Source organism: Sardina pilchardus, chromosome 3, assembly GCF_963854185.1.
Source record: "Sardina pilchardus chromosome 3, fSarPil1.1, whole genome shotgun sequence".
In the NCBI taxonomy this organism is placed as follows: domain Eukaryota; kingdom Metazoa; phylum Chordata; class Actinopteri; order Clupeiformes; family Clupeidae; genus Sardina; species Sardina pilchardus.
In genome coordinates this window covers 589136-614135 of record NC_084996.1, presented here as the reverse complement: position 1 = coordinate 614135, position 25000 = coordinate 589136, and the positions used below count along the sequence as shown (strand labels likewise).

The window sequence follows — 25000 nt, the reverse complement described above, 5'->3', positions numbered from 1 at the left end:
GTGTGTGTGTGACGCTATATTCTCCTCTGCTATAGCGAGTCAGGCCAGAGACAGGTGTGTGTGTGTGTGTGTGTGACGCTATATTCCCCTCTGCTATAGCGAGCCAGGCCAGAGACAGGTGGGTGTGTGTGTGTGTGTGTGTGTGTGTGTGTGTGTGTGTGTATGACGCTATATTCCCCTCTGCTATAGCGAGCCAGGCCAGAGACAGGTGTGTGTGTGTGTGTGTGTGTGTGTGTGTGTGACGCTATATTCCCCTCTGCTATATAGCGGCCCAGGTCAGAGACAGGTGTGTGTGTGTGTGTGTGTGTGTGTGTGTGTGTAACGCTATATTCCCCTCTGCTATAGCGAGTCAGGTCAGAGACAGGTGTGTGTGTGTGTGTGTGTGTGTGTGTGTGTGTGTGACGCTATATTCCCCTCTGCTGTAGCGAGCCAGGCCAGAGACAGGTGTGTGTGTGTGTGTGTGTGTGTGTGTGTGTGTGTGTGTGTGTGTGTGTGTGTGTGTGTGTGTAACGCTGTATTCCCCTCTGCTGTAGCGAGTCAGGCCAGAGACCTGCTGTCTAAGATGCTGGTGATTGACGCCTCCAAGCGCATATCTGTGGATGAGGCCCTGCAGCACCCCTACATCAACGTGTGGTATGACCCGTCCGAGGTGGAAGCGGTGAGCCGGGACTACCCATTCTCACTGTTTTAGGGGTGATGATGTGTGACTGGGGACAGCAACATGGTGCGTGTGTGTGGTGTGGTGTGGTGATTGACAGATGATTTGCAGCTGGAGAGAGAGAGTGTGTGTATGTGTATGTGTGTATATGTGTGTAGATAATTGACCTGTGTATGTGTATATAAGCGTGTGTGTGTGTGTGTGTGTGTGTGTGTGTGTGTGTGTGTGTGTGTGTGTGTGTGTGTGTGTGTGTGTGTGTGTGTGTGTGTGTGTGTGTGTGTGTGTGTGTGTGTGTGTGTGTGTGTGTGTGTGTGCGCGTGACTGGATAATGACCAGTGTGTGTGAGACTAGATAATGACCAGTGTGTGTGTGAGACTAGATAATGACCAGTGTGTGTGTTGTCTCCTCAGCCCCCCCCTGTGATCACAGACAAGCAACTGGATGAGCGAGAGCACACAGTGGAAGAGTGGAAAGGTAGAGCACACACACACACACACACACACACACACACACACACACACACACACACACAGTGGAAGAGTGGAAAGATAGAGCACACACACACACACACACACACACACACACAGTGGAAGAGTGGAAAGGTAGAGCACACACACACACACACACACACACACACACACACACACACACACACACAGTGGAGGAGTGAAAAGGTAGAGCGCACACACACACACACACACACAGTGGAAGAGTGGAAAGGTAGAGCGCACACACACACACACACACACACACACACACAGTGGAAGAGTGGAAAGGTAGAGCACACACACAGTGGAAGAGTGGAAAGGTAGAGCACACACACAGTGGAAGAGTGGAAAGGTAGAGCACACACACACACACACACACACACACACACATACACTCAGAGGAGGAGTGGAAAGTAGGGTTGTGCTGATGGACGATATCATTGTCCATCGTGATGGTTGACAGACATCACAATGGAAAGCAACCATGGTGAGGCCACTTACTTCTAAAATATAAGAAATTCAAAACCTTTCTCTGGAAATGAAATGGAGCCTAGAACTGATGCATATTTAGGGTGCTTTAGAGGCGGTCAGCCAAACAGTGCAAAATGAAAAGACGTATTAGTCTGAGACTACCGTCTTGTTCAAATAAGTCCTCCTTGCAACCTGAATGTGTTACTTGCCACGTTTACATGATGTTTTTAATTCCGAATTAGTTTATTCAGAATTAAATAAATCGGAATTAAAATATTCTCCTTCGAGTTTACATGGAAATAATAATTCCGAATTGGCGTTTACATGGAGCATAGGTTAATTCCACTTTATTGTATTCCGCTGAACGTCTGGGGGTCGGGAAGGGTTCCGATTGGACAGGCGGTGCATGAACGCAGCCTAATTAAGGTCTACCGGAAGAAAACAAACTTTAGCTGGCTAGCAACTTTTTTGTCATCTCGGGTTAACGTTACAGCATGGGCAATAACATAATGAAAACGGTTTTCGCAGTAATTCTGATAATAGGCCTAATATTTAACCAGCAGCTCGAGAATATTGTCAAGCTTCACGTTTGCTAGCTGAGGAGGAGAACAGTGCCGGAGAAGGGGGGAAGAAGACTGAGCCGAATTAGCAATGAAATGAGCATGCGCTTCTTCTTCTTCCTCCTTGTATGAGCATGCGCCAAACAAACGGAATAAACTTTGAATCGGAATAAAGGTTTACATGATCAAGGAGTGCGTTAATTCCGGAATAAACCAACCACTTAAATCGGAATTAAGTTTAATTCTGAATAATCATTTTCAAGCGGAATAAGCGTTTACATGGTCTCTTTAAAGCGGAATTAACTTTTATTCCGATTTAACTTGGTTTTATTCGGAATTAAAGCTCTCATGTAAACGCAGCAACTGTCTTTTTTAGGCAGCATGTCTCGCAGTGTACTGTACATTGAACGTAAAACATGTACCCTAATAATGTTTAAGAAGAAAATGGTTGGCTACAAATGGATTATTATTGTTACGACTAGGAAATTCTAGCTGTAATTTGTTGCGAGGCTACAGCACTGAAGCACCAAATGCGTCATTCTCCACCGTGTTAAAATAAACATTTATTTAGTTATCGTTATAGGCTCAGAAGCTATAACCTACGTCATTCTCCACCGTGTTAAAATAAACCATTTATTTCGTTATCGTTATCGGATCAGAAGCAATAACCTACGTCATTCTCCACCGTGTTAAAATAAACCATTTATTTCGTTATCGTTATAGCATCAGAAGCTATAACCTACGTCATTCTCCACCGTGTTAAAATAAACCATATATTTCGTTATCGTTATCAGAAGCTATAGCCTACGTCATTCTCCACCGTGTTAAAATAAACCATTTATTTCGTTATCGTTATAGCATCAGAAGCTATAACCTACGTCATTCTCCACCGTGTTAAAATAAACCATATATTTCGTTATCGTTATAGGATCAGAAGCTATAACCTACGTCATTCTCCACCGTGTTAAAATAAACCATATATTTCGTTATCGTTATAGGATCAGAAGCTATAACCTACGTCATTCTCCACCGTGTTAAAATAAACCATATATTTCGTTATCGTTATAGGATCAGAAGCTATAACCTACGTCATTCTCCACCGTGTTAAAATAAACCATATATTTCGTTAAGTGCTGCCACTAACGACTAATTTTCTAACGATTAATCTTTCGACTAATTTTTCGATTAGTCGACTAATCTAAACGACTATTTTGTTTTTGTTTTGTTTTTTTTTTAATCAAGTTTTCGTTATTTTGTTGTGTCCATTTTATTTTTAAATAAAATGGACTCAATTGAAGGGCCAAAACATGACATCTAGCCATAGATATAGATATGCTCATATCAATATCAGCCTACTTTTGTAGAGTTAATAACAGAATTAATAACATTACAACCGTTAGAGACGGGAGACCAAAAATAAATAGGGGGTCAAAAGCAAAACGATTAGTCGACTAAAAAAAATTGGCGTCGACTAATTTTCATAATCGATTAGTTTGATTATGTCGATTAATCGCGGCAGCACTAATTTCGTTATCGTTATAGGATCAGAAGCTATAACCTACGTCTTTCACTGCACACACACACACACACACTTACACTCACACTATGTCTCTCTCTCCCTGTATGTGTGTGTGTGTGTGTGTGTCTGCAGAGTTGATCTATAAGGAGGTGTTGGACTGGGAGGAGAGAACAAAAAATGGGGTGATCAGAGGACAGCCCCCCACCCTAGGTACGTCTCTACACACACACACACACACACACACACACACACACACACACACACACACACACACATGCCCCCCACCCTAGGTACACACACATACATGCCCCCCACCTTAGGTACACGTACCCACCCACCCACACACACATATGCCCCCCATCCTAGGTACGTCTCTACACACACACACACACACACACACACACACATGCCCCCCACCCTAGGTACACACACACGCACACATACCCCCCACCTTAGGTACATGTACACACACACACACACACACACACACACACACACACACACACACACATGCCCCCCATCCTAGGTAAGTCTCTATATACACACACACACACGCCCCCCAACCTAGGTACACACACACTAGGGCTGTCAATCTTCCTCTAGTATCCCATTCGAATTTCATTCAATATTATTTTTCTAAATTCAAATTATATTCAAATATTTAATGGTCAATTTCGACTTAGTAATATTTACTATTTTTCTATCTACTCACACTGTAAAAACTGGCTTAGCCTATGCCACTGCCATTATGACATTGTAGTGACTTGTTTTACATGATAGCTGTCTTGCTAAGTAAATGATAGTCCTTTTCTGACTGAGAAACATTACATTCACGTTACAGAAATAACGGGCTCAGGGGGATTTCGCAGTGTGAAAGGTAGACTTGTTTTGGTCCCAGGTTGCTGCTATTTCAGTTAGCTCGTTGGCTAGTTAGCTAGCATTAGGCAAACGTTCCAAAAAGACGTGCTGGCCTTACTGTCAGACGGTTTTGGTAACATAGCAACAATAAACACCGAAGCGCTGAGAAAAGGAGGAGGGAGCTCTCAGCAGCACCTAAAGCTGTCGTAGCTAAATATAGTCAACATTTAAAAAAATAAATAAAAAATAAATAAAATACATTCGAATTATAATTTTAACATTCGAATAGTATTAATTTTTTACAAATTCGAATTCTATTCGAATCCCGAAATTCGTTCCAACAGCCCTAACACACACACACGCACACACACATTCCCTCCAACCTAGGTACACACACACACACACACACGCCCCCACCCTAGGTAAGTCTCTCCACACACACACACACGCCCCCCACCCTAGGTAAGTCTCTTCACATATGCCAGAAGTGTGTGTGTGTGTGTAAGGTGCTGTAACGTGGGTAACGTGTGTATAACGTGTGTGTGTGTGTACAGCACAGGTGCAGGCGCAGCAGTGATGGTGTGTATGTAACGTGTTTGTGTGTGTGTGTGTGTGTGTGTGTGTGTGTGTAATGTGTGTGTAATGTGTGTGTGCAGTGCAGGTACAGCAATGATAATGTGTGTGTGTGTGTGTGTGCAGCACAGGTGCAAGTGCAGCAATTATAACGTGTGTGTGTGTGTAACGTGTGTGTAGCGTGTTGGTGTGTGTGTAACGTGTGTGTAACGTGTGTGTGAAATGTGTGTGTGTGTGTGCAGCACAGGTGCAGGTGCAGCAGTGATAACGTGTGTGTGTGTAACGTGTGTGTAGCGTGTTGGTGTGTGTGTGTGTAATGTTTGTGTAACGTGTGTGTGACGTGTGTGACGTGTGTGTAACGTGTGTTTGTGTGCAGCGCAGGTGCAGGTGCAGCAGTGATGGTGTGTTTGTAACGTGTGTTTAACGTGTGTGTGTGTGTGTGTGTGTGTGTGTGTGCAGCGCAGGTGCAGGTGCAGCAGTGATGGCGTGTGTGTGTGTGTGTGTGTAACGTGTGTTTAACGTGTGTGTGTGTGTGTGTGTGTGTGTGTGTAACGTGTGTGTAACGTGTGTGTGTGTGTGTGTGTGTGCAGCGCAGGTGCAGGTGCAGCAGTGATGGCGTGTGTGTGTGTGTGTGTGTAACATGTGTTTAACATGTGTGTGTGTGTGTGTGTGTGTGTGCAGCGCAGGTGCAGGTGCAGCAGTGATGGCGTGTGTGTGTGTGTGTGTGTGTGTTTAACGTGTGTTTAACGTGTGTGTGTGTGTGTAACGTGTGTTTAACGTGTGTGTGTGTGTGTGTGTGTGTGTGCAGCGCAGGTGCAGGTGCAGCAGTGATGGCGTGTGTGTGTTTAACGTGTGTGTAACATGTGTGTAACGTGTTTGTGTGTGTGTGTGTGTAACGTGTGTTTAACGTGTGTGTGTGTGTGTGTGTGTGTGTGTGCAGCGCAGGTGCAGGTGCAGCAGTGATGGCGGACCCTTCGCCTCGTCCCTCCTCCTCCTCCTCGTCTGTAACCGATGTGTCGTCCATGTCCACCGATCCCGCCTCCCCCATCGCCACGGATACCGACAGCAGCGCCACGGCAACGGCAACGGCCACGGCAACACTGGGCTGCTGCAGGTGACCACGCCCACCGGCCTCCCATTGGCTCTCCTGAGGGGGGAGGGGGAGGGGCCAGAGGAGCTGAGGGCTCGCGAGAGCCAATCAGACGCCTCCTCCCGACACCTCACCAGCTCCACATGAACTGTTTGTTTGTTTGTTTGTTTTTTTGTTTGTTTGTTGTTTTCCCACGTGTCATCTTACTTTAAGCTAACGCTGCGGCATCATCTTGCCATATTCATGTCGAGCGTTTGAAGTCATTTGCAGGCTTTTAAGGTAAATATTTTTTTTAGACTTGTTTATGGTTCATTGTTTTTGTTTATTGCGGTGAGCGTGCGAAACCCCCGCCCTTATTTATTTACCCTCCCACCCCCGAGTGGGAAGCTCCGCCTCCGTTGCTATGGCTTCCTGAGTGGAGATATTATGGGATGTGCTCACATAGGCTGCAGATTGGGAAGCTCTCCTACAGCGAAGAGTGTGTGTGTGTGTGTGTGTGTGTGTGTGTGTGTGTGTGTGTGTGTGTGTCATGCACACACTCCTGCATCTCATACTTGTAAAATATCAATGTAAGAACCTGTTGTACTCTGTGAATACTTTCGTTGGTGATCTGGAGATCTGATGATCGTGCAAAAGATGTTTTGATTAAGCTAATTCATCTATGTTTGTTTGTTTGTTTGTTTTGTTTGTCCTTTTGAAAAAGATTTTCTGTTGGAAACGTAAGGGTAATCGTAGTCTTTTCAAGCAAAAAGAGACAAAAAGCTTTTCAACTTTTCCACATTATTAAGGTTGCTATGGTTGCTATGGTTGCTTCTGACACTGTTGATCTTCACACACTGCTCCTCCTCACAGAGAGAGAGAGAGAGAGAGAGAGAGAGAGAGAGAGAGAGAGAGAGAGAGAGAGAGAGAGAGAGAGGCGCCGCCGACAACTCTCCAGGCCGGAGAGGAGGAGAGGAGGAGGAGGAGAGGGGAAGGAGAGGAAGAGGAGAGGAAAGGAGGAGGTGGGGGAGAGGGTTGTGGGGAGAGGAGGGGGGGGGGGTGCTGTGTGCTGAAGATGAGAAGATGTAGAGACTGTTTAGAACACTAGCCACAGGTTGGGCACAGGAACTGTGTGTGTGTGTGTGTGTGTGTGTGTGTGTGTGTGTGTGTGTGTGTGTGTGTGTGTGTGTGTGTGTGTGTGTGTGTGTGTGTGTGTGTGTGTGTGTGTGTGTGTGTGTGTGTGTGTGTGTGTGTGTGTGTGTGTGTGTGTGTGTGTGTGTGTGTGTGTGTGTGTGTGTGTGTGTGTGTGTGTGTGTGTGTGTGTGTGTGTGTGTGTGTGTGTGTGTGTGTGTGTGTGTGTGTGTGCGCGTGCGCGTGCGTGCGTGCAGTCTGATCCAGCTCCTGCAGTGCTTGTTGTCTCCAAGAGAACCTGCTGCAGAGCCGAACCAAAAGGAACCGTGTAGTGGAGCCCCTCTGTGTCAGTAGTAGTCCTGTGTTGTTGTTATTATTATTATTATTATTATTATTGTTTCAGCTTAGGAGAGGAAGTGCCTGTAGTCCAGATGTAGTCATGTGGAGGGAAGAGATAACAGAGGATGATGGGAAATGTAGTCCTTGGGAGCTTGTCAGGCAGACAGAATAATGGGTGATGTAGTCTTGAGGGCATTGTACTGAGAATAATGGGAGATGTAGTCCTGTGTAGGTGGCACAGAGTAGTTCTGGTAATGGGCACAAAAGTAATGATGGGAAATGTAGTCCTCTGAAGAAGGCTGAGCGGATGCTGGGATATGTAGTCCTGTGGTTCTTGGGTGTTGGCAGAGGATGCTGGGATATGTAGTCCTGTGGTTCTTAGGTATTGGGAGAGGATGCTGGGATATGTAGTCCTGTGGCTTGACTTGGCAGGTGGGTGGTTTCCATGGCAGCGGTTGCTGAGGGTGTATTTTTGTATGGTGTGCAGCGGGAGCGTGGGAATGTTTGGGAATGTTTGGGAATGATTGGTCACTTCAGCGATTGCTGTGTTTTAAGAAGCGGTTTTACAGGTCTGAATTTGTAAAGATACTTGTGACTGATGGTTTGCAGCTTTATTTTCGACAAGAAGGATTTGTGATGTACGGCGACCGCTATGGAGTCTGTAGTCCAAAGGGGGTTCAGAGTTCAGCAGAACACACAACAGAATAGGGCCCCACAGTGTGTGTGTGAGTGTGTGTGTCCTTTTTTTCTCTCTCTTGGAGTGGAGTTGCAGTGTGACAGTTCTGTGTGTCGAGAGATGGAGGGAGAGAGAGAGGGAAGAAAGGATAGAGAGAGAGGGAAGAAAGGATAGCAGAAGTCTGGAATGTTGAGCTCTACGTGTTTGAGGTGCAAGTAGGGAGTGAAGAGAGAGAGAAAGAGGGAGGGAGGGAGGGAAGGAGAGAGAGAGAGAGAGGGAGAGAGGGAGGGAAGGAGTGAGAGGGAGAGAGGGAGGGAGAGAGAGAAGGAGAAAGAGGGAGGGAGAAGGAGAGAGAGAGAGGCAGCCAGCCAGAGGAGAGGCTTGTGTGTGTGTGCGTGTGCACGTGTGCGTGTGTGCATGCTTTACTCTTTTCATTTTAAGTGCTCTTAATTTCTCAGCCCTGAGCTCTTGGAGTAGAAGAGTTTCTGTCGCATTTTAATTTGATCGTCAACCCCTCACGACCCCTTTAACCTCTCACGACCCCTTTAACCTCTCACGTCAACCCCTCAAGACCCCTTTAACCTCTCACGACCCCTTTAACCTCTCACGTCAACCCCTCACGACCCCTTTAACCTCTCACCTCAACCCCTCACGACCCCTTTAACCTCTCACGTCAACCCCTCACGACCCCTTTAACCTCTCACGTCAACCCCTCACGACCCCTTTAACCTCTCACGTCAACCCCTCACGACCCCTTTAACCCCTCACGTCAACCCCTCACGACCCCTTTAACCTCTCACGTCAACCCCTCACGACCCCTTTAAACTCTAACCCCCCCCCGGTCCTGCAGATGGGAACTCTAATTCATCCCCCGCTCCTCCAGAAGGTGGCGCTGTAAGGCCGGCGCGGCTCCTGAACTACCTCACGCTGCGCTGCGCTGCGGTGTGTGTGTGTGTGTGTGTGTGTGTGTGTGTGTGTGTGTGTGTGTGTGTGTGCGCTGCGGTGTGGTGTGGGTGCTGGGACTGCGTGAGGAGGAGGCAGATAGACTATTTATTTATTTTCAACGTGTACAGTGAGCAATGTTAGGAGAACTTCTAGTTTTGTACATTATGTAAACTTCACCTAGAAGTAAGAGATCAGATTTATGTATTTTATTCTGATTTTTTTTTTTTTTTTTTTTTTTTTGGTTTCTTTCTTTTTTTTTCTTTTATTGTTTTTTTCCTTTTTTTACATTTCATGTGCAATACCTTCTGTAGTGTGTGCTGGTGATAGCTCCTGGTGTAGTCATGGTAACGGTAGTTGTGTGTGTGTGTGTGTGTGTGTGTGTGTGTGTGTAGGGAAGTGTTTCTTCCTCAGGGTCAGTCAGACCCTCCCAGCCTGTTGCAAGATGTTACAGAGGCAGTCCTGGCCACACAAACACACATACCCGTGTGTGTGTGTCTGTGTCTGTGTGTGTGTGCGTGTGTGTGTGTGTGTGTGTGTGTGTGTGTGTGTGTGTGTGTGTGAGTGAGGCAGAGTGTCCCAGAGAGTGTCATGGTCTCTCGTCGCAGTCAGACACCAACCACAAGTAAAAATAAACAAATGAATGAATGAATAAATAAATACATAAATAAATGAATAAATAAAGCAGATACTGAACAACAGCTGAACTCCACCTTGTGAACGTGTGCTTCTGCTGCTGTGTGAGTGAGTGAGCCCTGCGGGAGAGTGTGAGTATAGCACCACCTGGTGCTGTGGAGGGGCACTACTGGTAGCTGCAGCCCTGCGGGAGAGTGAGAGTATAGCGCCACCTGGTGCTGTGGAGGGGCACTACTGGTAGCTGCAGCCCTGCGGGAGAGAGTGAGTGGCGCCACCTACGGCTCTGGAGGGGCACTACTGGTAGCTGCAGCCCTGCGGGAGAGTGTGAGTATAGCGCCATCTGCTGATGTGGAGGGGCACTACTGGACGAGCCTGCACCGCCCCCCCCCCACCCCGCGGGGCATCTTCAAAACAACATGGCCGCCAATAAAACATTCAGTTTGAACACGCCACTGCTGTCTAGCTCAGTCTTTTACTCATCACACACACACACACACAAAACTCACACGCACACACAGACACCCTCTGAACTGGAGGACAACTCTCTTCATACAGAATGTTGGTGCATGTCTCATCTCTAGCATGGCGCTGGATCAGAGCTCCAGTGTTCACTATGGTGTTGAGTTGACCATAGATATATATAGATCTAAGGTGTTCACTATGGTGTTGAGTTGACCATAGATATATATAGATCTAAGGTGTTCAATATGGTGTTGAGTTGACCATAGATATATATATAGATCTAAGGTGTTCAATATGGTGTTGAGTTGACCATAGATATATATAGAGATCTAAGGTGTTCAATATGGTGTTGAGTTGACCATAGATATATAGATCTAAGGTGTTCACTATGGTGTTGAGTTGACCATAGATATATAGATCTAAGGTGTTCACTATGGTGTTGAGTTGACCATAGATATATAGATCTAAGGTGTTCACTATGGTGTTGAGTTGACCATAGATATATATAGATCTAAGGTGTTCACTATGGTGTTGAGTTGACCATAGATATATATAGATCTAAGGTGTTCACTATGGTGTTGAGTTGACCATAGAGATCTAAGGTGTTCACTATGGTGTTGAGTTCACCATAGATATATATAGATCTAAGGTGTTCACTATGGTGTTGAGTTGACCATAGATATATATCGATCTAAGGTGTTCACTATGGTGTTGAGTTGACCATAGATATATATATAGATCTAAGGTGTTCACTATGGTGTTGAGTTCACCATAGATATATATAGATCTAAGGTGTTCACTATGGTGTTGAGTTGACCATAGATATATATATAGATCTAAGGTGTTCACTATGGTGTTGAGTTGACCATAGATATATAGAGATCTAAGGTGTTCCATATGGTGTTGAGTTGACCATAGATATATATACAGTAGATCTAAGGTGTTCACTATGGTGTTGAGTTTACCATAGATATATATAGATCTAAGGTGTTCCATATGGTGTTGAGTTGACCATAGATATATATAGATCTAAGGTGTTCACTATGGTGTTGAGTTGACCATAGATATATATATAGATCTAAGGTGTTCACTATGGCGTTGAGTTGACCATAGATATATATATAGATCTAAGGTGTTCACTATGGCGTTGAGTTGACCATAGATATATATATAGATCTAAGGTGTTCACTATGGTGTTGAGTTCACCATAGATATATATAGATCTAAGGTGTTCACTATGGTGTTGAGTTGACCATAGATATTAGGGGTGTAAAAAATAACCGATACATATCGATATTCGTTTTTAACCTGTAAAAGACGACTACATCGATGCATCAAGCCTCGTTTCGAATTTTTCATGACATGAATCGGTTATTGTTTCGATTTAAAAGAAACAAATCGGTTCACATTCGCAAACGTTTCTTATGAAATACTCGATTTCCTGGCCTGGTGCGTGGCTGTGTGCATCCCAATTTTGATTTGAGAACAATGACAGCCTCTCATTGGTCAAAGATGGCATAGCCTATCACGTTCTTCTATCCATTCCAACGAAACGTGCCCTGGACGTGCCTGAAGGAATGAGATGCTAGTCTTCCTCAGAAAAGATTTCTGACAACTCCGAACCTATATTCAACGCGCCGGCGAAACTTAAATCCAAAGTTTGGAAGTCGTTTGGCTTTTTCAAAAGAGAAGGTCTCTTTATATGGCTCTGGTTCTATCTCTCCCGTTGTCAAGCGGGCATATCCCAGGATTCTGATTAACTTTAACTTTGAAAGATCGCTACTTTTATAGCCTACATTGCATCCAACTAGCTACAATCCACCTCCGTCATATGCTACAACGTTACTATGGTTCTGCACGTCTGTATTTCAGCTTGGATGCAACGTGACAGTTCATTTAAACTTCGCAACGAGTTTGGCGAATTAATATTCAAGTGTGATACGGGAACTACTTCAAAGGTAGCAGGTTATACGAAGTTAATGGCCACCCCATCAGCCAATCAGAGAAGAGAATTCCATTGTTGAGGGAGATAAGCAGAGAATCATTTATTCTTTTACATGAGAAAAGGCCAAGGGCAAAGCACTGCTTTATTTTCTTTTGTAACGACACCTCTTTGGTCTTTAATTTTTTTATGCAACATATACAGAGATATGTGTTTCTTCTGTTTATTTCTTTATGGTGTCCTCAGTGTGTGCCATTACTAAAATATTATATGAAAAACCTCACCTTTTCACAATAAAATGTTTTGTCATGTTCATACATCAAGTTGTTTGTCCTATTGATAACCATTAACTTGATCATGTAAAATGTGCACAATTGTAAAGTGAATGTGCACAATGAAAAATAACTTTCAGAATGCTTTCGATTATTGAACCGCATCGAATTGCATCGAATCGCATCGAATTGAATCGTACCGAATCGTTTGCTATTAACATGTATCTTTTTTTGAATCGTATCGTGACAATGTATCTAGATGCGAATCGTATCGTCTTTCACATGAGAGATTCACACCCCTAATAGATATATATATAGATCTAAGGTGTTCACTATGGTGTTGAGTTGACCATAGATATATAGAGATCTAAGGTGTTCCATATGGTGTTGAGTTGACCATAGATATATATACAGTAGATCTAAGGTGTTCACTATGGTGTTGAGTTTACCATAGATATATATAGATCTAAGGTGTTCCATATGGTGTTGAGTTGACCATAGATATATATAGATCTAAGGTGTTCACTATGGTGTTGAGTTGACCATAGATATATATAGATCTAAGGTGTTCACTATGGTGTTGAGTTGACCATAGATATATATATAGATCTAAGGTGTTCACTATGGTGTTGAGTTGACCATAGATATATATATATAGATCTAAGGTGTTCACTATGGTGTTGAGTTGACCATAGATATATATAGATCTAAGGTGTTCAATATGGTGTTGAGTTGACCATAGATATATATAGATCTAAGGTGTTCACTATGACTTGGCCGGATTTACCATCCTAGCTTCCGCCATTCATTTGTGCGGAGGGCGCAACTTAAGCCTACCTTACACTGACAAGATTTGGGAAAGATTCTTGAAAGATTGTAGTCTTTTAACTAATGCCCCTCATTCAGACTTTACTCAAAAGACTACAGTCTTTCAAGAATCTTTCCCAAATCTTGTCAGTGTAAGGTAGGCTTTAGTCACTCTCTCCAGTTGAATAATACCTCCATGGTTCCATAATACCTCCATGGTTCCATAATTCCTCCATGGTTCAGCAGGTATCTACTCCAGCAGGTATCTGCTTTTTTTTGTCCTTGTAACTTGTTGTTTACACAATAAAAAATAAAATAAAAATAAAATAAAATAAAAAAAAGGTATCTGCTCCAGATGGAGAGGGGTCAGAGAGGGTCAACACGGAGCGAGAGGCGCAAACGTTCCACCGTTTCCGTGTTCTGTGTTCGCAAAGGGGAGGGGGGCCGAATCCCCCTTTAAGCAGACCTAGAAAGTAACGTTACATTCGAACTGAACTGCTTGCCAATCTGAAAATCGATAACCCACTATGACGTCTTTGCGACACGCCTCTTTAAGCAGACAGGAAATGTTGGAATTTTGCTTCCATTGAGATGCATTATGTTGCTCTATCTTGTCAGTAATGAAGGATCTTTGGTGACGTGATGTTTACATCATTTCCTGGTAAGTGAGGTGATGTTTACATCATTTCCTGGTAAATGAGGTGATGCTTAGACTCATTTGTGGTGAACAGAAACTTTATTTGACATCAATAAATACAGCACCACTTTCAGAACAGAATGAACCATTCAACAAGAACCCTTTTTGGCCTTACATCCATAAATAGTCATTTTCAACAAGAACCTTTTTTGGCCTTACATCCATAAATAGTCACTTTCAACAAGAACCTTTTTTGGCCTTACATCCATAAATAGTCACTTTCAACAAGAACCTTTTTTGGCCTTACATCCATAAATAGTCACTTTCAACAAGAACCTTTTCCTAGCCTTATATCCATAAATGCAGTCACTTACAACAGGAACCTTTTTTTGGTCCCATGCCCCTAAATACAGTCACTTTCAACAGGAACCTTTTCTTGGTCCCATGTGATGCAGTCACTTTCAACAAAAACCTTTTATTGGTCCCATACCCATAAATACAGTCACTTTCAACAGGAACCTTTTCCTGATCTTATAGCCACAAATGCAGTCAATTTCAACAGGAACCTTTTGTTGGTCCCAAATCCATAAACACAGCATTACATATAACAGGAACCTTTTGCTGGTCCTGAATCCAGAGCTTTAGAATATCCAAAATGTAGAAAAACAATCAATCACCTGACAGTAGCAGGCCTCCAGTAGCCACTAGCCCTTAGAAGAGTGTGTTTTCTTTTCAGAAGAGTGGTTCTCTTTTCTTAGAAGTGTTTTTGCGTTAATGAGTGTGTCCTCTTGATAAAACTAATATCTAAACATGAATCAGTCGAGAGACTCTCATCCCACTCCTACGGGTTTAACAGCAGCAGCTGAAGAGACATGAGCCCCCCCTGGTGGAGAGAGTGAAACGGTACACATGAGCTCCCCCTGGTGGAGAGAGTGAAACGGTACACATGAGCGCCCCCTGGTGGTACACATGAGCTCCCCCTGGTGGAGAGAGTGAAACGGTACACATGAGAGCCCCCTGGTGGAGAGAGTGAAACGGTACACATGAGCTCCCCCTGGTGGTCTGCCCTGTCTACGAGCACATGCACTAAACTCTATGCAGTGAGCGCTTCTGGCTTCCTTCTACAGTCTAATAGCAATGCCTTCCATTCGCAACCAGAGCACAACATTCTCTTGGCCTCTCAGTAGACCAATCAAAATCAGCACACACAAACATTCTCTTGGCCCAGTGGACCAATCACACACATCAACACACTCAAGGGGCACCCGCCTCTCCACGACGCTGCGCTCCACAGTCCACAGCGGTCCGCTCCGGAAGGCACGGTCAGTTAGAGGTCAGTTAGAGGTCAGTCATCGCTTGCGTGGGGGCAGCTGCTCAAAACCAACATGGCTCCCTTATGTGGGGGCAGTGCCCAGCTTCAGCTGCCCAAAACCAACATGGCTCCCTTATGTGGGGGCAGCTGCCCAAAACCAACATGGCTCCCTTATGTGGGGGCAGCGCTCAGCTCCAGCTGCCCAAAACCAACATGGCCGCCGCACAGGCTCCAGAGGGAATCAGGCTGTTATGTGGTTTGGTGTGGACAGAGCAGCGGTCCAGATGTTATATGTATCTAATATGGTCCAGATGTTGTATGTATCTAATGTGGTCCAGATGATATACTGCATGTATCTAATGTGGTCCAGATGTTATACTGTATGTATCTAATGTGGTCCAGATGTTATACTGCATGTATCTACTGTAATGTCTGGTCCAGATGCTGTATGTATCTAATGTCTGGTCCAGATGTTATATGTATCTAATATGGTCCTGATGTTATATATATCTAATGTCTGGTCCAGATGTATTATGTAGCCTATCTAATGTCTGGTCCAGACGTTATATGTATCTAATGTCTGGTCCAGATGTTATCTGTATCTAATGTCTGGTCCAGATGTTGTATGTATCTAATGTCTGGTCCAGATGTTGTATGTAGCCTATCTAATGCCTGGTCCAGATGTTATCTGTATCTAATGTCTGGTCCAGATGTTGTATGTATCTAATGTCTGGTCCAGATGTTGTATGTAGCCTATCTAATGTCTGGTCCAGATGTTATATATATATCTAATGTCTGGTCCAGATGTTATCTGTATCTAATGTCTGGTCCAGATGTTGTATGTATCTAATGCCTGGTCCAGATGTTATCTGTATCTAATGTCTGGTCCAGATGTTATCTGTATCTAATGTCTGGTCCAGATGTTGTATGTATCTAATGCCTGGTCCAGATGTTATATATATCTAATGTGGTCCAGATGATATACTGTATGTATCTAATGTGGTCCAGATGATATACTGTATGTATCTAATGTCTGGTCCAGATGTTGTATGTATCTAATGCCTGGTCCAGATGTTATATATATCTAATGTGGTCCAGATGTTATACTGTATGTATCTAATATGGTCCAGATGTTATATGTATCTAATATGGTCCAGATGTTATATATATATCTAATGTCTGGTCCAGATGTATTATGTAGCCTATCTAATGTCTGGTCCAGACGTTATATGTATCTAATGTCTGGTCCAGATGTTGTATGTATCTAATGTCTGGTCCAGATGTTGTATGTATCTAATGTCTGGTCCAGATGTTGTATGTAGCCTATCTAATGCCTGGTCCAGATGTTATATGTATCTAATGTCTGGTCCAGATGTTATATATATCTAATGTCTGGTCCAGATGTATTATGTAGCCTATCTAATGTCTGGTCCAGACGTTATATGTATCTAATGTCTGGTCCAGATGTTGTATGTATCTAATGTCTGGTCCAGATGTTATATGTATCTAATGTATGGTCCTCCAGATGTTGTATGTAGCCTATCTAATGCCTGGTCCAGATGTTATCTGTATCTAATGTCTGAGCAGAGGTCCAGATGTTCCATATTATATATCAATCTACTGTCCCACATGTCCTCTAATGCTCCAGATGATACATCAGTCTAATGCCTCACAGGCCAGCCCTATACATTATATAGCTACAGTATAGCTACATCATATAGCTACAGCATATAATGCCCATACATCACATTATATAGCAATGATACATCAGTCTAATGCCTCACAGGCCACCCCTATACATCATATAGCTACAGTATGTACTGCCCATACATTACATCATATAGCTACAGTATATAATGCCCATACATCACATTATATAGCTACAGTATATAATGCCCATACTGTACATCACATTATATAGTTACAGTATGTACTGCCCATACATCACATTATATAGCTACACTATATAATGCCCATACATTACATCATATAGCTACAGTATATAATGCCCATACATCACATTATATAGCTACAGTATATAATGCCCATACATCACATTATATAGCAATATAATGGCCCATAAATTATATTATATAGCAATATAATGTCCCATAAATTATATAGCGATCTATTCTATACCACTTGATATATCAGTCTCTTGTTCCATTTCATTGATCCATCATCCATGACGATATAATGTTTATCCAGATATATGATGATAGATGGTTTATCCATACGATGATAGATGCTTCATCTATATGATGATAGATGCTTTATCCAGACGATGATAGATGCTTCATCTATATGATGATAGATGCTTTATCCATATGGTTTATCCATATGATGTCACACCCTGTATGTCCACTGGATGACTCCAGAGAGGCCGCACCTGCCGCACCTGTCGCACCTGTCCCACCTGTCCCGAGCACACCTGGGCTGAGCACACCTGGGCTGAGCACACCTGTCCTGTTCAGATGTTGCTGGTGCGGGACCTGAGCATGAGGATTCCCAGGTCTCCAAGGGTGGAGAACAACTCCTCCATCTCACACACACACACACACACACTCACACACACACACACACACACACACACACACACGCGTGGTCAGATGTCGCTGGTGCGTCCCCCGAGGGCCAGGTCTCCGAGCGTGGAGAAGAAGGCGTCCATGTCACACACACACACACACACACACACACACACACACACACACACACACACACACACACACCGGTGGTCAGATGTCGCTGGTGCGTGCCCCGAGGGCCAGGTCTCCGAGCGTGGAGAAGAAGGCGTCCATGTCTCACACACACACACACACACACACACACACACACACACACACACACACACACACACACACACAGGTGGTCAGATGTCGCTGGTGCGTGCGTCTCCGAGGGCCAGGTCTCCGAGCCTGTAGGGGGCAGCACTGGAGAAGAAGGCGTCCATGTCACACACACACACACACACACACACACCCCCCGGTGGTCAGATGTCGCTGGTGCGTGCGTCTCCGAGGGTGGAGAAGAAGGCGTCCATGTCACACACACACACACACACACACACACACACACACACACACACACACACCCCGGTGGTCAGATGTCGCTGGTGCGTGCGTCTCCGAGGGTGGAGAAGAAGGCGTCCATGTCACACACACACACACACACACACACACACACACACCGGTGGTCAGATGTCGCTGGTGCGTGCGTCTCCGAGGGTGGAGAAGAAGGCGTCCATGTCACACACACACACACACACACACACACCCCCCGGTGGTCAGATGTCGCTGGTGCGTGCGTCTCCGAGGGTGGAGAAGAAGGCGTCCATGTCACACACACACACACACACACACACACCCCCCGGTGGTCAGATGTCGCTGGTGCGTGCGTCTCCGAGGGTGGAGAAGAAGGCGTCCATGTCACACACACACACACACACACACACACACCGGTGGTCAGATGTCGCTGGTGCGTGCGTCTCCGAGGGTGGAGAAGAAGGCGTCCATGTCCTGCTCCAGCAGCTGGTTGCGCTGCTCGGCGTGGTGTCGCGCTCTTTCAGAGTTGCGTAACTTGATCTCCAGCACGCGCTGCTTCTTGCGCTCCGACTCCATCTCCAGCTCCAGCCGCTCCATCTGAGAGCACAGCGCCGCACTGCAGGCCTCCAGCCTGTAGGGGGCAGCACACAACACCTTATGTCTTTTATGTTTATTATTCTTTATTGCTTTCTTTTTTCTTTTTTCTTTTATCATTATTACTATTATTATTATAATTATTACTCTTTGCTCATCTATGCTTTTATCTGCTATTACTGTTTGGTTTTTGTTTATGTAAAGCACATTGAATGACCTCTGTGTATGAAATGCGCTATATAAATAAACTTGACTAACACAACACACACACAGCATTCAGCCATCTGAGAGCACAGCGCCGCACTGCACGCCTCCAGGCTGTAGGGGGCAGCACACAACACAACACACACACACAGCATTCAGCCATCTGAGAGCACAGCGCCGCACTGCAGTCCTCCAGTCTGTAGGGGGCAGCACACAAATTGGTGTTAGGCTAACTGACGTGAATGAACGCAAAAATACTTCCACACCCGTTTTTCTGAGAGCACAGCGCCGCAGTGGAGGCCTCCAGCCTGTAGGGGGCAGCACACAACACAACACACACACACACACACAGCATTCAGCCATCTGAGAGCACAGCGCCGCACTGCAGGCCTCCAGCCTGTAGGGGGCAGCACACACACACACACACACAGCATTCAGCCATCTGAGAGCACAGCGCTGCAATGGAGGCCTCCAGCCTGTAGGGGGCAGCACACAACACAACACACACACAGCATTCAGCCATCTGAGAGCACAGCGCCGCACTGGAGGCCTCCAGCCTGTAGGGGGCAGCACACAAATTGGTGTTAGGCTAACTGACGTGAACTAGAGAATGTAATTCCAAGGAAATTACAAGTGCATGAAAATGCAAAAATGTACAGATAAATCATGTAGATATGGTTACTAAGGTGTTGCTAGGGTAGACATGGTGGTTTCATAGTTTTTGAAAGTTGATAGTGCGAAGATGGACAGTTTGAAATTGAATTAGCTAACCTGGCTAATGATTTCTAGCAGTTATGCTAAAAATGCTAACTATGCCAACTATGTTAACAATGCTAACCAGGTTGATTAGCTAACTTAGGGGGCAGCACACAACACAACACACACACAGCACACACAACACACACACAGCATTCAGCCATCTGAGAGCACAGCACCACACAACACAACACACACACACACACAGCATTCAGCCATCTGAGAGCACAGCGCCGCACTGGAGGCCTCCAGCCTGTAGGGGGCAGCACACAACACACACACACACACACAGCATTCAGCCATCTGAGAGCACAGCGCCGCACTGGAGAACTCCAGCCTGTAGGGGGCAGCACACAACACAACACAACACAACACACACACAGCATTCAGCCATCTGAGAGCACAGCGCCGCACACAACACAACACACACACAGCATTCAGCCATCTGAGAGCACAGCGCCGCACTGCAGGCCTCCAGCCTGTAGGGGGCAGCACACAACACAACACAACACACACACACACACAGCATTCAGCCATCTGAGAGCACAGCGCCGCACTGCAGGCCTCCAGCCTGTAGGGGGCAGCACACAAATTGGTGTTAGGCTAACTGACGTGAATGAACGCAAAAATACTTCCACACGTTTTAACAAGCCTGTAGGGGGCAACACACACACAGCATTCAGCCATCTGAGAGCACAGCGCCGCACTGGACACCTCCAGCCTGTAGGGGGCAGCACACAACACAACACACACACACACACACACACACAGCATTCAGCCATCTGAGAGCACAGCGCCACACAACACAACACACACACAGCATTCAGCCATCTGAGAGCACAGCGCCGCACTGGAGTCCTCCAACCTGTAGGGGGCAGCACACAACACAACACACAACACACACACACACACACAGCATTCAGCCATCTGAGAGCACAGCGCCGCACTGGAGGCCTCCAGGCTGTAGGGGGCAGCACACAACACAACACACACACACACACACACAGCATTCAGCCATCTGAGAGCACAGCGCACAACACAACACAACACACACACACACAGCATTCAGCCATCTGAGAGCACAGCGCCGCACTGGAGGCCTCCAGCCTGTAGGGGGCAGCACACAACACAACACAACACACACACACACACACACACACACACACAACACAACACACACACACACATACAGCATTCAGCCATCTGAGAGCACAGCGCCGCACTGGACACCTCCAGCCTGTAGGGGGCAGCACACAACACACACACACAGCATTCAGCCATCTGAGAGCACAGCGCCACACAACACAACACAACACAACACACACACAGCATTCAGCCATCTGAGAGCACAGCGCCACACAACACAACACACACACAGCATTCAGCCATCTGAGAGCACAGCGCCACACAACACAACACACACACAGCATTCAGCCTTCTGAGAGCACAGCGCCGCACTGGACACCTCCAGCCTGTAGGGGGCAGCACATAACACACACACACACACACAGCATTCAGCCATCTGAGAGCACAGCGCCACACAACACAACACACACACACACACAGCATTCAGCCATCTGAGAGCACAGCGCCGCACTGGAGAACTCCAGCCTGTAGGGGGCAGCACACAACACAACACACACACACACACAACACACACACACACAGCATTCAGCCATCTGAGAGCACAGCGCTGCAGTGGACACCTCCAGGCTGTAGGGGGCAGCACACAACACAACACACACACACACACAGCATTCAGCCATCTGAGAGCACAGCGCTGCACTGGAGGCCTCCAGCCTGTAGGGGGCAGCACACAACACAACACACACACACACACAACACACACACACACAGCATTCAGCCATCTGAGAGCGCAGCACTGCAGTGGACACCTCCAGCCTGTAGGGGGCAGCACACAACACAACACACACACACACACAACACACACAGCATTCAGCCATCTGAGAGCACAGCGCCGCACTGGAGGCCTCCAACCGAATTTTCAGTTTGGATTGGAATTTAATTTGGTTATTTTACTAATAAATGTTGTGACTGATGGGCACTGAAATATGAGGGGTGTTTGATTGTTCACTATTAAGTTTCATGAAAGAGTAGGCCTATTGGGATTTCCACCCGCTGTTTGTGAGACATTCATTCTTTGTTGAACGTTGGGAGCTTTGGGAGGATTCCGTTTTCACCCGCTACAAGACATTAGTGCATTGATGGAATGGAAACGTTATATTGTACAGCCAAGTAGATTGAGTTAAATCGAACCTTTTATGTGCCTCATAGGCTGGGCCTACAGAATAATACCGTTTTTTATGTGCTTAATAGGCTGGGCCTACAGAATAATACCGTTTTTTATGTGCCTAATAGGCTGGGCCTACAGAATAATACCGTTTTTTTATGTGCCCAATAGGCTGGGCCTACAGAATAATACCGTTTTTTTTATGTGCCCAATAGGCTGGGCCTACAGAATAATACCGTTTTTTTATGTGCCTAATAGGCTGGGCCTACAGAATAATACCGTTTTCTCTGGCCAAGCTCCCACAAGTTACATGTTTTGTGTTTGATGCGTTCAGATGGACACTGAAGATCGTTATGTCAAGAGTTTTAATAAGCTACCATCAGTTAAGTTGCATTCATCGATATCGGGGGGGGGGGGGGGGGGGGTCCTTGTCCCCACTGAAGATAAAAATTATTTAGAAGAGGTAGGGGTAGGAAAACCAGACGGGGGGATTCCCCCCCCCCCATCCCCCCCTACAAATCGCACCCTGCATATGTGTGTGTGTGTGTGTGTGTGTGTGTGTGTGTGTGTGTGTGTGTGTGTGTTGTGTTGTGTGTGTGTGTGTTGTGTTGTGTGTGTGTGTGTGTGTGTGTGTGTGTGTGTGTGTGTGTGTGTGTGTGTGTGTGTGTGTGTGTGTGTGTGTGTGTGTGTGTGTGTGTGTGTGTGTGTAACGTACTTCTGGATGCGGGCCTCATACTCCGTCTTCTGCCTCCTTAGTTCCTCCTTCAGGCCGACCACCAGGTTGCCTAGCGACTGTGCGGTGTCCACTCTGTCCTCTGGCTGGACGTCGGCGCAGATCTCCATGGCGACGGCGCTGGTGTCCACCTGCTCCGCGGGGTCAGAGGTCAACTCATCTCCACTCGGACTCTCTGCTGCCCCCTGCTGCTCCGGCCCTGTCCCCGCGCCGTGGTGTGTGTGTGTGTCTGCGCCGTGGTGTGTGTGTGTGTCGGCAGCATGGTGTGTGTGTGTGTCTGCAGCGTGATGTGTGTGTGTCTCCGCGCCGTGGTGTGTGTGTGTCTCCGTGCCGTGGTGTGTGTGTGTGTCTGCGCCGTGGTGTGTGTGTGTGTCTGCGCCGTGATGTGTGTGTGTGTCCGCAGCGTGATGTGTGTGTGTGTCCGCGGCGTGGTGTGTGTGTGTCTCCGTGCCGTGGTGTGTGTGTGTGTGTGTGTCCCCGGCGTGGTCAGTAGAGTCCGTGCCGTGGTGTGTGTGTGTGTGTGTGTGTCCGGCGTGGTGTGTGTGTGTGTGTGTGTCCCCGGCGTGGTCAGCAGAGTCCGTGCCGTGGTGTGTGTGTGTGTGTGTGTGTCCGGCGTGGTCAGCAGAGTCCGTGCCGTGGTGTGTGTGTGTGTGTGTGTCCCCGGCGTGGTCAGCAGAGTCCGGCGGCGACACGGAGATCTCGCAGGACGACGAGGCAGACCACGGCGAGCTGGTCCCACCACTAGCCCCGCCCTCCACCCCAGCGCTGGCCAATGAGGAGCAAGACGCCACCACGTTGTCATAGGTGGACAGCCTGTGGGAGGAGGAGGAGGAGTCTCGCGCAGAGTCTCGCGTCTCGCGTTCCCCTGACGACGCCCGCCGGTGACCCCGTAGCGACGACAGCCCGTTCATCAGCCAGTTGCCCCCCCCCCCTCCTCCCCCCTGAGCCCCCCCTCCTCCTCCAGCCTCCGCTTTAAAGGAGCACCTCCAGGAGGGGGCGCCCTTGAGCTGCTTGCTGGGGCTGGTGACGGAGCAGGAGCAGGAGGAGGAGGAGGAGGAGGAGGAGGAGGAGGAGGGGTGGGGGTGGGGGGGGTGGCTCCTGAGCTGGGGGGGGGTGAGGCGGGAGGGGGGGGGGGGCCAGAGAGCAGGAGCTCTCCGAGGGGGGGGGCAGAGAGGGGGGGGGCGCTCCCTGCAGATGCAGATCCTCCTCAGAGATCCAACCGGCCAGACTACTGGGGGGGGGCTGACTGAGTGCGCTCGGCCCCGCGGGGGGGCTCCCATCCTGGGCACCGCCCCCCCCCCTCGCCCCCCCCCTCGCCCGGGTACAGCCGCTCATGCTCGCTAATCAGCAGCGTCATCAGATGCTGCACCAGAGACGTGCCTGTTGGAGATATAGAGAACAGGGTTACAGCACACACACACTTATACACACACACTTATACACACATTTATACACACACACACACACACACACACATTTATACACACATACACACACACACACACACATTTATACACACACACACACACACACACACACACACACACTTACATACACACACACACACACACACACATTTATACACACACACACACACACACACACACACCTATACACACACACACACACACACACTTACATACACACACACACACACATTTATACACACACACACACACACACACACACACACACACACATTTATACACACACACACACACACACACACACACACACAGTTTACTTCTTTATTTGTATCCACAATTAAGAATAAATATCACAAATTTGACAGATGCAATAATTGCTCAGACAAGAATCAGTCATGTGATTGACCACTCTGTGAAACTGAGGAGTGCTCAGTCAGAACCCCTGCTTATAACTAAAGGAGTCCCACAAGGCTCCGTTCTCGGTCCAATTCTTTTTACAATATAAATTAATAGCATAATCCCTCTACTTTCAAACTGCTCTGTACATCTCTATGCGGATGATACAATGTTGTGTTGTATTGATGACTCTGCATACTTGGCCATGGAACAATTGCAGCAGTTTAATGTTCTGCAAAATGCTTT

General features: G+C 46.6%; 2 protein-coding genes across 7 annotated transcripts in view; one reads left to right on the top strand and one right to left on the bottom strand.

The window, feature by feature from the left end:
- mapk8b (mitogen-activated protein kinase 8b) overlaps positions 1 to 7155 on the top strand; it is a 28187-nt gene extending 21032 nt beyond the window's left edge. For 5 of the 6 annotated variants that reach the window (XM_062531303.1, XM_062531307.1, XM_062531308.1 and 2 more), the window contains 4 exons: positions 534 to 658; positions 1069 to 1132; positions 3829 to 3906; positions 6073 to 7155. In XM_062531303.1, the coding sequence (XP_062387287.1) occupies positions 534 to 658; positions 1069 to 1132; positions 3829 to 3906; positions 6073 to 6245 (440 nt within the window). In that variant the 3' untranslated portion in view covers positions 6246 to 7155. Of the gene's footprint in view, positions 1 to 533; positions 659 to 1068; positions 1133 to 3828; positions 3907 to 6067 lie in introns of all 6 variants that reach the window. The other variant, XM_062531304.1, reaches the window with a different exon arrangement.
- An 11589-nt stretch (positions 7156 to 18744) lies between these two features.
- LOC134077607 (rho GTPase-activating protein 22-like) overlaps positions 18745 to 25000 on the bottom strand; it is a 26018-nt gene continuing 19762 nt past the window's right edge. The window contains exons 7-10 of the mRNA XM_062533310.1: positions 24179 to 24311; positions 23597 to 23855; positions 22914 to 23062; positions 18745 to 19024 (exon numbers count right to left, since the gene is read on the bottom strand). Of these exons, the coding sequence (XP_062389294.1) occupies positions 18814 to 19024; positions 22914 to 23062; positions 23597 to 23855; positions 24179 to 24311 (752 nt within the window). The 3' untranslated portion in view covers positions 18745 to 18813. The remainder of the gene's footprint in view (positions 19025 to 22913; positions 23063 to 23596; positions 23856 to 24178; positions 24312 to 25000) is intronic.